Here is a 12,340-nt window from a genome sequence, read left to right as displayed (position 1 = left end):
AAAGATGAAGAAGCAAGCCAGGTCTCTAATGTCCTCAATGAACAACATAGACAAACTGAAAAACGAATAGTGCAGAGTATCTTGCAAGGCAGGTCCCTTCTGTTCCCAATGAACAACACAAACTAGAAAACAAATTATGCAAATTACCTTTCATAGGGAAAATGTCAAACAGGAAAAGTAACATTTTGAAGGCAAAGGGTTTCTCTGTGCTTTTCTATGTCCCTCAGACAATAGGTGGTTGCTTGTTTAATGCAAAAGACAAAACAAACAACCATCACAAAAAGGGGGTTTATAAGATCTTATGCTGGGAGTACCAATCTTGCTACACTGGACAGACCAGGCGGTCAATCTGCACCAGTCTTAAAGAACACCATAGAAGCTGGAGTTGACGAAGCCTGATTCAGCCTTTGCAGAACATTGCCTTAACAAAAACCACAAATATATACAGATGTAGAGGTCTTACACATAGAGGAAAAGTGGGCAAATCTCAGCCAGTTGGAAATTCTAGAAATAAAAAAAACTGGTATGTATATCCTGCTAGAAAATGAGCGAACCCAATTCATTCATTCACCTCTTTTAGATAATAACACAAAATCTAGATAAAAGTAAAACTTTGGGCCTCAATCCATGAGTAGATATAAAGTTCTAGGCTGACGCATAACTTTATTCCTAGGTATGCTTAGTCAAGTTGGTGTAATTGCTGAATTGTGCAATTCCATATCTAATTTGTCAAAAAATGGTCAATGAAGTAATTTTACATTAAGCCAAGGATTGATACATTACAAAGTTGACATGTTTATCTTTACCTTATCATTACATTTATCTTTAAAACAATGTAGAAAAAGACAGATTGCTACTTGCCATTAAAAAAAAAAAACATGTCTAGTTGGACAGGCACAATTAAAGGACACTCACATATAGCTTTCAGCACAGCCTTTGTCAATAGAAGACACACACACACACACACACACACACACACACACACACACACACACACACACACAAACAAGCAAGCACACCTCATACACACGACTGCCATCTCCAGTATGTCAGGCTGGAATGCTGGAATTGTTGGTCATGTGTGTGTGAGATGTGCTTGCTTGCTTGTGTGTGTGTGTGTGTGTGTGTGTGTGTGTGTGTGTGTGTGTGTGTAACTGATGAAGGCTGTGGCTGATATGTGAGTGTGTTTTAATTGTGCCTGTCTGCAACTTGATGCATCTTGCATCTTTTTTACAGTAAGTAGCAATGTGTCTTTTCCCACACTGTTAATATACCTAGCTGGAGATTCCATTGTTTGCTTCATGTTTATATTTGCTTTCTCTTCTTTAGAGTCAGTATTTTTAAATAAAATATGGCGCCGACTGTACAGTGTAATGACACATTGCATGCATACAAGAATAGTAAAAACAGCAGTTCATTGTATAAACAGTGTAAAAAGCGTGTTATGAAAGCAATCTTATGTGTAAAGTGCAGCTATTGGCTTCATGAAAAGTGAGCTAAAGTGAACCTAAAATTTGTAAGTGACAATCTGCCATGGTCTTGCTCCGACTGTTTGCAGTGTGAAGCAGCCGAACTTGTAAGTACAATAAAGTCTAAAGATGACATAATAAAATTGCTAAAAAGTGATATTGGACCTCTGAAAAATGGGATTAAATCTCTGAAAGAAGCAAACGCAAAGTTGGCAAGTGAAACAGTTTCTTGTGTATGTAGAAATTCTTTGTCAAGTACAATAAAAAAACAAGGACGATTCTCATGTGCAAATTTCAGTACAAAAAGACGCAGAGGACGTACTGAGTGGAAAATCTGTAAACAAATACACTTGGAAAACAGTTACATACAAGAAAAAAAATAATCTTTGAAAATACCGGTATCTCATCAAAACAGGTTGACGAAAATAAATTTCTCGTTATTGGCAACTCCATACTGAAAAATGTGGTAGTTCCGAACTGTGATATCGATGTTCGCCCTGGCATTCAACCTCAACAACTCGCAAAACATTTTAAAAATATCAAAAAAGCATGATTCTAACTCCAGAAATAATAGTGGTCCTAAGACAAATTTCAAAGCTGTTATAATACATGCAGGGACAAATTCATAATACAGGCTCAAGACTGGTAATCAGTGGAATTTTACAAAGAAGATTGGTGCGTAACACTCACATAAACAATTTAAATGGCAGCATTAGAGATCAGTGCAATGAACTTGGTGCAATTTTTGTTGTCCCAAACAAATTCCTGAGTGACAAATATCTGGGTAGGGATGGTGTTCATTTAAATAGACTTGGTCGAGTGCAAAGTAAGCGGAAGTTCCGAAAAATGTTGGTAGGTGCCGCCACAACTGACTTCTGCCGTCTAATATACACTCCTGGAAATTGAAATAAGAACACCGTGAATTCAGTGTCCCAGGAAGGGGAAACTTTATTGACACATTCCTGGGGTCAGATACATCACATGATCACACTGACAGAACCACAGGCACATAGACACAGGCAACAGAGCATGTACAATGTCGGCACTAGTACAGTGTATATCCATCTTTCGCAGCAATGCAGGCTGCTATTCTCCCATGGAGACGATCGTATAGATGCTGGATGTAGTCCTGTGGAACGGCTTGCCATGCCATTTCCACCTGGCGCCTCAGTTGGACCAGCGTTCGTGCTGGACGTGCAGACTGCGTGAGACGACGCTTCATCCAGTCACAAACATGCTCAATGGGGGACAGATCCGGAGATCTTGCTGGCCAGGGTAGTTGACTTACACCTTCTAGAGCACGTTGGGTGGCACGGGATACATGCGGACGTGCATTGTCCTGTTGGAACAGCAAGTTCCCTTGCCGGTCTAGGAATGGTGGAACGATGGGTTCGATGACGGTTTGGATGTACCGTGCACTATTCAGTGTCCCCTCGACGATCACCAGTGGTGTACGGCCAGTGTAGGAGATCGCTCCCCACACCATGATGCCGGGTGTTGGCCCTGTGTGCCTCGGTCGTATGCAGTCCTGATTGTGGCGCTCACCTGCACGGCGCCAAACACGCATACGACCATCATTGGCACCAAGGCAGAAGCGACTCTCATCGCTGAAGACGACACGTCTCCATTCGTCCCTCCATTCACGCGTGTCGCGACACCACTGGAGGCGGGCTGCACGATGTTGGGGCGTGAGCGGAAGACGGCCTAACGGTGTGCGGGACCGTAGCCCAGCTTCATGGAGACGGTTGCAAATGGTCCTCGCCGATACCCCAGTAGCAACAGTGTCCCTAATTTGCTGGGAAGTGGCGGTGCGGTCCCCTACGGCACTGCGTAGGATCCTACGGTCTTGGCGTGCATCCGTGCGTCGCTGCGGTCCGGTCCCAGGTCGACGGGCACGTGCACCTTCCGCCGACCACTGGCGACAACATCGATGTACTGTGGAGACCTCACGCCCCACGTGTTGAGCAATTCGGCGGTACGTCCACCCGGCCTCCCGCATGCCCACTATACGCCCTCGCTCAAAGTCCGTCAACTGCACATACGGTTCACGTCCACGCTGTCGCGGCATGCTACCAGTGTTAAGGACTGCGATGGAGCTCCGTATGCCACGGCAAACTGGCTGACACTGACGGCGGCGGTGCACAAATGCTGCGCAGCTAGCACCATTCGACGGCCATCACCGCGGTTCCTGGTGTGTCCGCTGTGCCGTGCGTGTGATCATTGCTTGTACAGCCCTCTCGCAGTGTCCGGAGCAAGTATGGTGGGTCTGACACACCGGTGTCAATGTGTTCTTTTTTCCATTTCCAGGAGTGTATGTAGCAGTACTGGCACCAAAACCTATGCGTCAGTAAATAAATTAAAAGAAAAAGTAGAAGAATGTAAACATTATGCCATGTATTCTTTCGTGATTGCTGCTACCTCATTTAACTCCTGTCTGCCTAAGAAACTACGAAACTAGAGTGAGACAACAGCAAACACGGAAGAATATACAAATAATGTCATGTTTATATTCGTGTTATTCTTAAGCTGAATAGTGATACAGCCAGAAATGAAGCTCGAATCTAAGATGACTAATTTCTGTGCAGAATGTAACGTACTAAAGAGGCGTCTGCAAAGATTTTCAAACGGAGAAAATTTTTTTGCTTAACTTTCGTTTGGAATAAATTCTATCATATGCAATCTATTATTTGGTTCTTGTTGATCATTATCAAAGAAAGCAGCAGTGTAAGTAAAAACAAATAGCAGTCTCTTGCTGTTGTTTCGCTTATGAGACAATTCCTCTCTTTTTTTTATTGTAAGTGGCGGCAGTGCGCACAAAAGCAAGCCATGCCGTGAGCCGCGACAGGTCATAAACACTCATTATCAGAATGCGACAAACAATGCATGACACAGTACAATAATGCATTTTCAGCTTAGAGAGACATAAACACCTATAACAAAGAGAACGACACTTATCAGATCAAAGCAAAATAAGCAATTGATTCAAACCAGACGAAGCATGTGAAAAAGGAAGGGTACTCGTATAAATACGGACGGAGCACCTGACACATAGCAATGGCTACTTGGTAAAGCTTAATTGTTAAGCTTACGACTCGAACCAAACTACTGTAGCTGTATCTTCATCCATTCGACCTCAATTGTGTCTCATGTTACAATGGACCAACTTTGTTTCTATTTGGAGAGGCGGTCTAAAACTTTTCTCTCCCCTTGAATTTCGAGTCTCAAATTTCAAATGCGGCTTAGATTCGGGATTTTTTTTTTCCCCCCTTGATTTTGAGTCTCATTTTTCAGGTGCGGCTTAGATTCGAGTGCGGCTTTTAGATTTGAGTAAATGCGGTATATAACTGTCAAGTGGGAATAAATAAAACTGACACTGCTTTTCAGAACTTCATTAAAATTTATTTAGATTTGTGGTATTCTTGTTCTCCTCTTATAAAAATCAATCATAAAAGCCAACCTATAAAGAAAAACATTAAGTGGTACACACATGAACTTACCAATATGAGGGAAAATATGTTATCGTTGTACCACATGTATAAAAATTCTCTTAAATATGGAACGGAACAGAAAGATGAGCTGTACAAAGCATATCTTGAATGTAAGAGAACCTACAGAACTAAGCTTCGAATGGCAAAAAGAACAGCATATGAAAGATACATTGAAGGGGCTCCTAATAAGTGCAAAGCTGCATGGAATGTTGTTGCACAAGAGCATTGCAGGAATGATGAACATAGCATAGTTCTTGACCCGGATAAAGTTAATCATTTTTTCATGGACTCTGTAAGTGATATTAGGAAAAAAATTGAAACAACGAACACTAATGCAAGTGATCTACTTAAGCAACAACAACCTACAAACAATACCTTTAAATGGAGGACAATCGCACTCACTGAGATTACTAAGGTAGTGGCAAAGTTCTCAAACTCCAAGAGCATGGACTACTCTTGGTTGTCCAATTACATAATTAAAAAAATAGTGCATATAATTAGCGAACCATTGGTCTTTCTGTTTAATAGGTAGCTAGAGTTTGGAGTCTATCCTACAACTCTAAAAGTATCGAAAGTTATCCCAGTGTATAAAAAAGGGGACAAACATGATCTAAAAAATTACCGACCAGTTTCAACAGTTCCCATTTTCTCGAAAATATTTGAATCTCTTATTTATAACCAACTAAACTACTACTTTGAGTCGCATAAATTACTCTCTAACAGTCAATTTGGCTTCCGCACGGGAAGAAATACCACCACTGCTGTTCTTTCAATTGTGAATGAAGTAATAACAGCCTTCGATAATAAAAATAAAGCCTCACTTCTTTTATGTGATTTAAGTAAGGCATTTGACTGCATATCTCACAATATCTTACTTGCTAAACTCAAATTCCATGGCGTACATGACTCTGCATTGGCAGTAATTGAATCATACCTAAACAATAGGAAGCAGTTTGCCTCTGTCAGAAACAAAGACTCACAACTGCTAGAAATTAAGACAGGCATCCCACAAGGTTCTGTCCTTGGGCCCTTCTTTTTTATAATTGCAGTCAATGATTTACCACATTGCATCCCCAATACTGTTATTTGTTGCGCTGATGACACAACTTTGCTTGCTCAGCATGAGAACATATCAGTTCTGCAAGATATAATGCAAGATGGCCTGGAAGCAGCACTAAATTGGTTCTCATCAAATACACTGCTTTGCAATCCCGATAAAAACCAACAGATTATACTAGGATTGTCAAAAGAGGTAGAGATGAAAGCAGTTAAAATTCTAGGAATTCATGTAGACTCTAAGTTAACGTGGGAAACACACATCAACCATACCTGCACAAAATTGATCAAGTTACATATTTATGTGGAAACTGAGAAGCCTGGTGACAAAAGAATATTTACGAGTTATTTATTTTGGACTCTTTCAGTCACATATAGAGTATGGACTGCTGATATGGGGACACTCTCTTCACATCACTGAAGTTCTGAAAATTCAGAAGAAAGTGATACAGGCAATGAGCAATTCTGGTAGATCAGAGCACTGCCGGCCACTGTTCATTCAGCTGAAAATATTAACAGTTATTAATCTTTATATATACGCCTCAGCATTGTATGCAAAAAACAATATAGCAGATTTCGAAATGAGGGAAAACGTACACCACCATAATACCAGAGGCAAAACAAAATTAGACATACTTAGGCTGACAAAGAACAGGAAATTCCCAGCTAATCAATAGTCTAAAAATATTTAATAAACTTCCATTTTCTTCTCGGTCGGCTCATATAAGTAGCTTCAGGAGCAAGCTACTAAACTGGTTACTAATCAATCCTTTTTACAATATAACAGAATTTATGAATATAAAACCAGTTGACATTAATTTTTAAGGATTTCATTATGTGATGTCACTGAATGTATTTATCTTATGCTATGGTGTATGTTATCTTCTATGGGCACTATTTGCAATGCTCATTTAGCTTTAAGGTACTATTCAAGGAAAGTGTTATATGATATCCATGTAAATTGCCTATTCCACCTCAGGTGGTCAATGGTGAGTAAAGAATCTGAATGTACTTGAAAATAGGCTTATAACCCAAAACCTAGGTTATGCTGGAACCATAATAAAATTTGTGAGAAAAGACAAGAACAGTGTTTGCTTAGTTAATTTACAATGTTTCACCAAGAACCCACAGTTAATTCAATTAAAATTATTATGTTTTGTAAATGAATTTTGAATAACAGCAAGCAGAAAGGTTTAACAGCTTTATACTCACTTTCCTTCTTCAAACCTTCAATTGTTTTATGCATTTCACTATCAGACACTTTCAACTTGTCACGCCCCATATGACCAAGTTCTGTAAGAACACTATTGTTTACCGCAACAGCCTTCTGGCATAAGTCAAAACACCAAAACGAAACACTGTTCAGCTTTTCTTCCAATGCCGAGAGGTATGCAGATTTATTTCCTGTGGCTGAAAAGTAAATGACAGTCATACTATTGCATCAAAACATGACATATTTAATCATGAAATTCTGCAATCAGAATGACAGATATTTGTTTATAAGTATCAACATATTTTCTGTAAATACAGCATAACAAAACCATACGTATCAGATTTCACCAAGATACATAAATGTGAATGGTATGTTTTAAGACTTTAGGCGAAATCTGAAAATTTAGTTTTTGTGTAAGATATCTTGACAACTGACCTACTCACCATCTTCTGGTGACCCAAGTAGCAGTCTTAACATGTACTCACACCTGTGACTGAGGTATAACTGGTGTTGCACTCTTATATATGGTCAAGTTTGACTCCCGGCTCCTAACACCTCCTTTGATATATGTTTATGTCATTATAAAACATTACAGTTTTTAATAATGCCATAAAGTAATTTTAACTCTTGACTTTTTCCTCTGAATTAGCTACAGTTCTCTCTTCCTAGTAATTATCTAATACTATGTCTCACTGGTTGGCAAGATTTACTGTCAACATCTGCCAACAGTGAGCAGATACCCCATAAATAATCACTTTTTCATCAACATTAGTGAAAGTTATACAAATGAAATGACACATTTTAGAGAGTTTACTGATCTTGTACAGATATGATTTTATATATACAGATGGAAGCAGCAAGTGAAAATTTCTACCAAGGCTGGGAATCAAACAAGGTCTCCTGCTTACTAGGCAGGTCGACTAGCCACTAAGCCATCTCAGCACAATGGTTTGCACAACTGCAAGTGAAAATTTCTACCAAGGCTGGGAATCAAACAAGTTCTCCTGCTTACTAGGCACGTAGACTAGCCACTAAGCCATCTCAGCACAGTGGTTTGCACAACTGCACGGATTACCCTGGCATGCTTTCCTCCTTGATCCAAATTCTCACAGCTGCCCCAGTCTACTTTAAATTCCCCCTTACAAACGACCAGAACTGACAAGGCTCTCCATGTTCTGGAATAGCACCTCAGCATCAAACATATACAAATGAAATGTTAAATTTCAGAGACTTTATTGGTCTCATGCAGATATAATTTATCGGGTGTACCTACAGCTTGTGTGTGTGCATATGTGTGTTTTAATGTAAGCATGTCCAGGACTGATAAGTAGATCACATTTGATAGCTATGAATGCGAACTTACAGAGAAAGATATGTAGTATACAGGTGTGAATAAATAAAACTGTAAAAAAGTAATCATGGAAACACAATGTGTCTCATTCCCTTAGTTTTCTAATGTGCAGTCCGCTTAGCATTATTTTTCAAATTAATATTAAAGCCTGGGTATGCTCCAATCTGACAACTGGGTATAATTTGCATTTTTTCCTTGACATGTTGGCTACAGGACTTGCTAAGTAAATGGATACTGCAACTTAATGATGTGTGCAACACACACAAATTAACTGGGAATGATAACAAATGCACCCAATATAAAATACTGTTAATAAGCAGCATTAGCCACATGTGCAAAAAAGATATGCTGTTCTGGTGGAATGCTGCAATTTCCATAATTATTACAAATCAGATAGACTGTTCCAAAAATTGGTAGGTATCATAACATTAACAATAATGATCCAATAAAAATTCCTCTCTGAACGAAGGTACGCTCATATCAGGCTCAGAGACCAAGTCTGACACCTTCCTTATAATGTTGGTTGAAGGAATAATGAGAACATTTTCTCTTGTGTAAAAAACTACATAGTGCACTTGCTTTGAGGCACATTTTCATCACTCTACACATCATAAACCTAAGGCATTTATTTTTCATCCAACAATTTTTGTTCTCTTCCAGAACAATTTGGCCCCTCTTTCTTTATTCACTCTGAAACTTGTTTGTTATGCCTCTTCTACTCTTATGCCACTTTGTATTTGATATCATTCTCTAACTATAGGGTAGTTTCCTATTTCTATTAGCATGCTTGCTACTTATGAAAAAGAGCTGACACATGAAAAGCACATAAATCATTCTCAATTCACAACAGCCCACTCTGTTATCATAGTGGTATATGAAACATACAGTAAAGTCTCAAAATATGTTAGGCATACCATGAGCAATTCTCTTGTGAGCAGAACTGAGATCTTCACCTCCTCCCAGGGGTCCTACATCCACAATTTTTGGCTGTTCAGGAATTTCAACATCTTTCACTCCAGCAGTTATCATTTCTTCTCTAAGTTTAACCATGGCATCATACAGATGAAACATCTCACCCTGAAAATGTAAGATTTTTATAGATGCAAGTGGAAATTGTCTCCATCACATTTTTGCACACTAGAGTCTTTACATTACTAACAATTAATAGTGACAGCTAAAGTGTATGAACCACTGAAGATATTACTAAATGACTAACCCAATTCCTAGTGCACCATTCCAGTTTCAGGTTGCCAACCTAACTGTTTTCAGAGTTAACAAAAATTTGATTTTCAAAATATCGCACAATTACTGACTGAATTTAAAATGCTTTCATAATCTATTTATTAACGGGCATAATATTATGTTAAAGGTTTAACACAGCAAGACAAGTATTACAGATAGTAACTGTACATATGTCTTGAAGCAGTGTAAATGACCATATGTGACTGCTCAGGCTATATTCATCCAGTATTTGAGATTAACGGCATTTTGTGACTTGTAACAAACTTTACAAATAATTTCAAACCTTTATGAAACTTTTTCTCACTGACATCCTCCAAAAAGTGATGAAAGTGACATCCTCCACAAAATGATGAAAGGAGAGACGTTTATTGCTTACTACATTTTTGGTGTTCATACAGTAAACTGCAGTATCACACATGATGTTTTAAGTTATTACTTCTTTTCTGCTATTCTATTTGCAACACATTTTGCAGACAGCAGCCACATATACCACTGAATGTACCTGCAAAATTATGTAACTGAACGAAACATAAGAAACTAGGTTTTTCTTTAAACAGAGCACAAATTACCCACACTATGCTTCCAGTGCTTGATAATGAGAGCACTTAGCAACTTCCAACTAACCTTAAACATAACTTCAAACCATTTGTAAACTTATTCTCATTTACGTGAATAACATTAAATATCTAATGCCTTTAGCTCATGTGTAAAGTGAACAGAAGTTTCAAGCTCTTTTGTATATAGGAGTTTGATTCTTTAATGCTGCTGTTCTGTTAGGGTTTATATGACCAAAAATGGTTACAAATTTCATTTCTCAGTATTTAAATACCAAGATAACTATGAAATTTGTTGACTCTGTCTGACAATACCTACATAACATACTTACAGAAAAATGTGTTAAAATATTATAAGTATATTGATCATAAACGTTAATAGTGACATTCATCATGTTCAGATCATAATGATTTAATATAAGCATGGTTACTATAATGTCATATATTTTTAGTTTCTGTTATACTTGGTGATAATAATGATTTTATCTTTTCAGCTTTCTATGACCAATTAAGGCTCTGTGTTTACAATAATAAACTTGTTTCTTGATTTTTCGGAGAAACTGTTGAGTACTTCTCACAGGAAACTGTTGAGTACTTAACAATTATTTGAATCTTTCAAACGATGGAAAATCCAGGATGGAATGTAATAATTTATGAAAAGGATAGTTGCTACTCACCATATGGTGGAGATGCTGAGTCACAGATAAGTACAACAAAAATACTGTCACAAAATGAGCTTTCAGACAACAAAGCCTTTGACATCTTGGATATTCGGGAATCCAGCCAGATGTTCGCGTCGTTCTCGCGCGATATTTCAACAGCGTGCCTCGCTGTCTTCTTCAGGTGCTACCTGAGACTGGTCCTTGGGTCGATCGAGTCCAGTATTTATGCCTGGGAGGAGCTGGGCGTTCCCTAAGCAGTCTGCGCCGAGTCGAGTGTTCCATCTGTGGTCCTTAATGACACTGTCCCAAAATCTTGAGATCTGTGTCACAATCTTGGTGTCATTGTAATCCATTGACACCAAGATTGTGACACAGACCTCAAGATTTTGGGACAGTGTCATTAAAGAAGCCACTGAGATTAAGGTCACAGACAATCTAATCAATCGTGACTCGGGATACCAAATCAGCACTGCCTGGAATCCAGCACTTGAGCTTGTGAAAACTCAACGCAGGACACTCCGGGGTTCCACAAGAAATAGAAGACAGCCAGGCCGGGCGCGGACGGCGGAGGGAACACCGGCAACCAGAGAGGGACAATGTAGCCACGTCTGGCATGCGCGGACCTCAAGACGGACCACACGATGCGGTGCGGACCGATTAGGGAGCTCCCAGCACGAAACAGAAGTGGAAATCATAGTAAAAGTCATGAGATAGAGTACCCAACATCTCAGATCGGGTCTGACACACCGCAGATGGCAACCACAACCACTGAGGACGGCCAAAACGGGCGCCGACGGTAGTCGGAACATCCGCGACTGGAGGGGTCCGTTGAAACCGAGTCTGGCAGGCGCAGACCACAGATGGAACACTCGACTTGGCGCGGACCGATTAGGGAACGCCCAGCTCCTCCCAGGCATAAATACTGGACTCGATCAACCCAAAGACCAGTCTCAGGTAGCACCTGCAGAAGACAGCGGGGCACGCTGTTGAAATATCGTGCGAGGACGACGGGAACATCCGGCTGGATTCCCGAATATCCAAGATGTCAACAGATCGCCGGGAAAGCATGAAATATTACAACAAAGCCTTTGTCAAAAAAAGACAACACACACACACACACACACACACACATACGAGGTGGAGAGCGGATAGGGCAACTACGTGCAGTCAGGAGGTTAGATCGGGGGTGGGAGAGAGAGAGAGAGAGAGAGAGAGAGAGAGAGAGAGAGAGAGAGAGAGTGTAGGACGAAAAAGAGAAGTAAAAAGACTGGGTGCATTGGTGGAATAGAGGGCTATGTAGCACTG

At 39.7% G+C, this 12,340-nt stretch overlaps 1 protein-coding gene across 1 annotated transcript in view; it reads right to left on the bottom strand.

Annotated features, from left to right (window-relative positions):
• Positions 1 to 12,340, bottom strand: part of LOC124596812 (golgin subfamily A member 6-like protein 22) — a 267,662-nt gene that overhangs the window by 202,724 nt on the left and 52,598 nt on the right. Inside the window, exons 4-5 of the mRNA XM_047135897.1 lie at positions 9,492 to 9,654; positions 7,226 to 7,423 (exon numbers count right to left, since the gene is read on the bottom strand). Of these exons, the coding sequence (XP_046991853.1) occupies positions 7,226 to 7,423; positions 9,492 to 9,654 (361 nt within the window). The remainder of the gene's footprint in view (positions 1 to 7,225; positions 7,424 to 9,491; positions 9,655 to 12,340) is intronic.

Source organism: Schistocerca americana, chromosome 1, assembly GCF_021461395.2.
Source record: "Schistocerca americana isolate TAMUIC-IGC-003095 chromosome 1, iqSchAmer2.1, whole genome shotgun sequence".
In the NCBI taxonomy this organism is placed as follows: Eukaryota; Metazoa; Arthropoda; class Insecta; order Orthoptera; family Acrididae; genus Schistocerca; species Schistocerca americana.
This window is presented reverse-complemented; position numbering and strand designations above follow the sequence as displayed.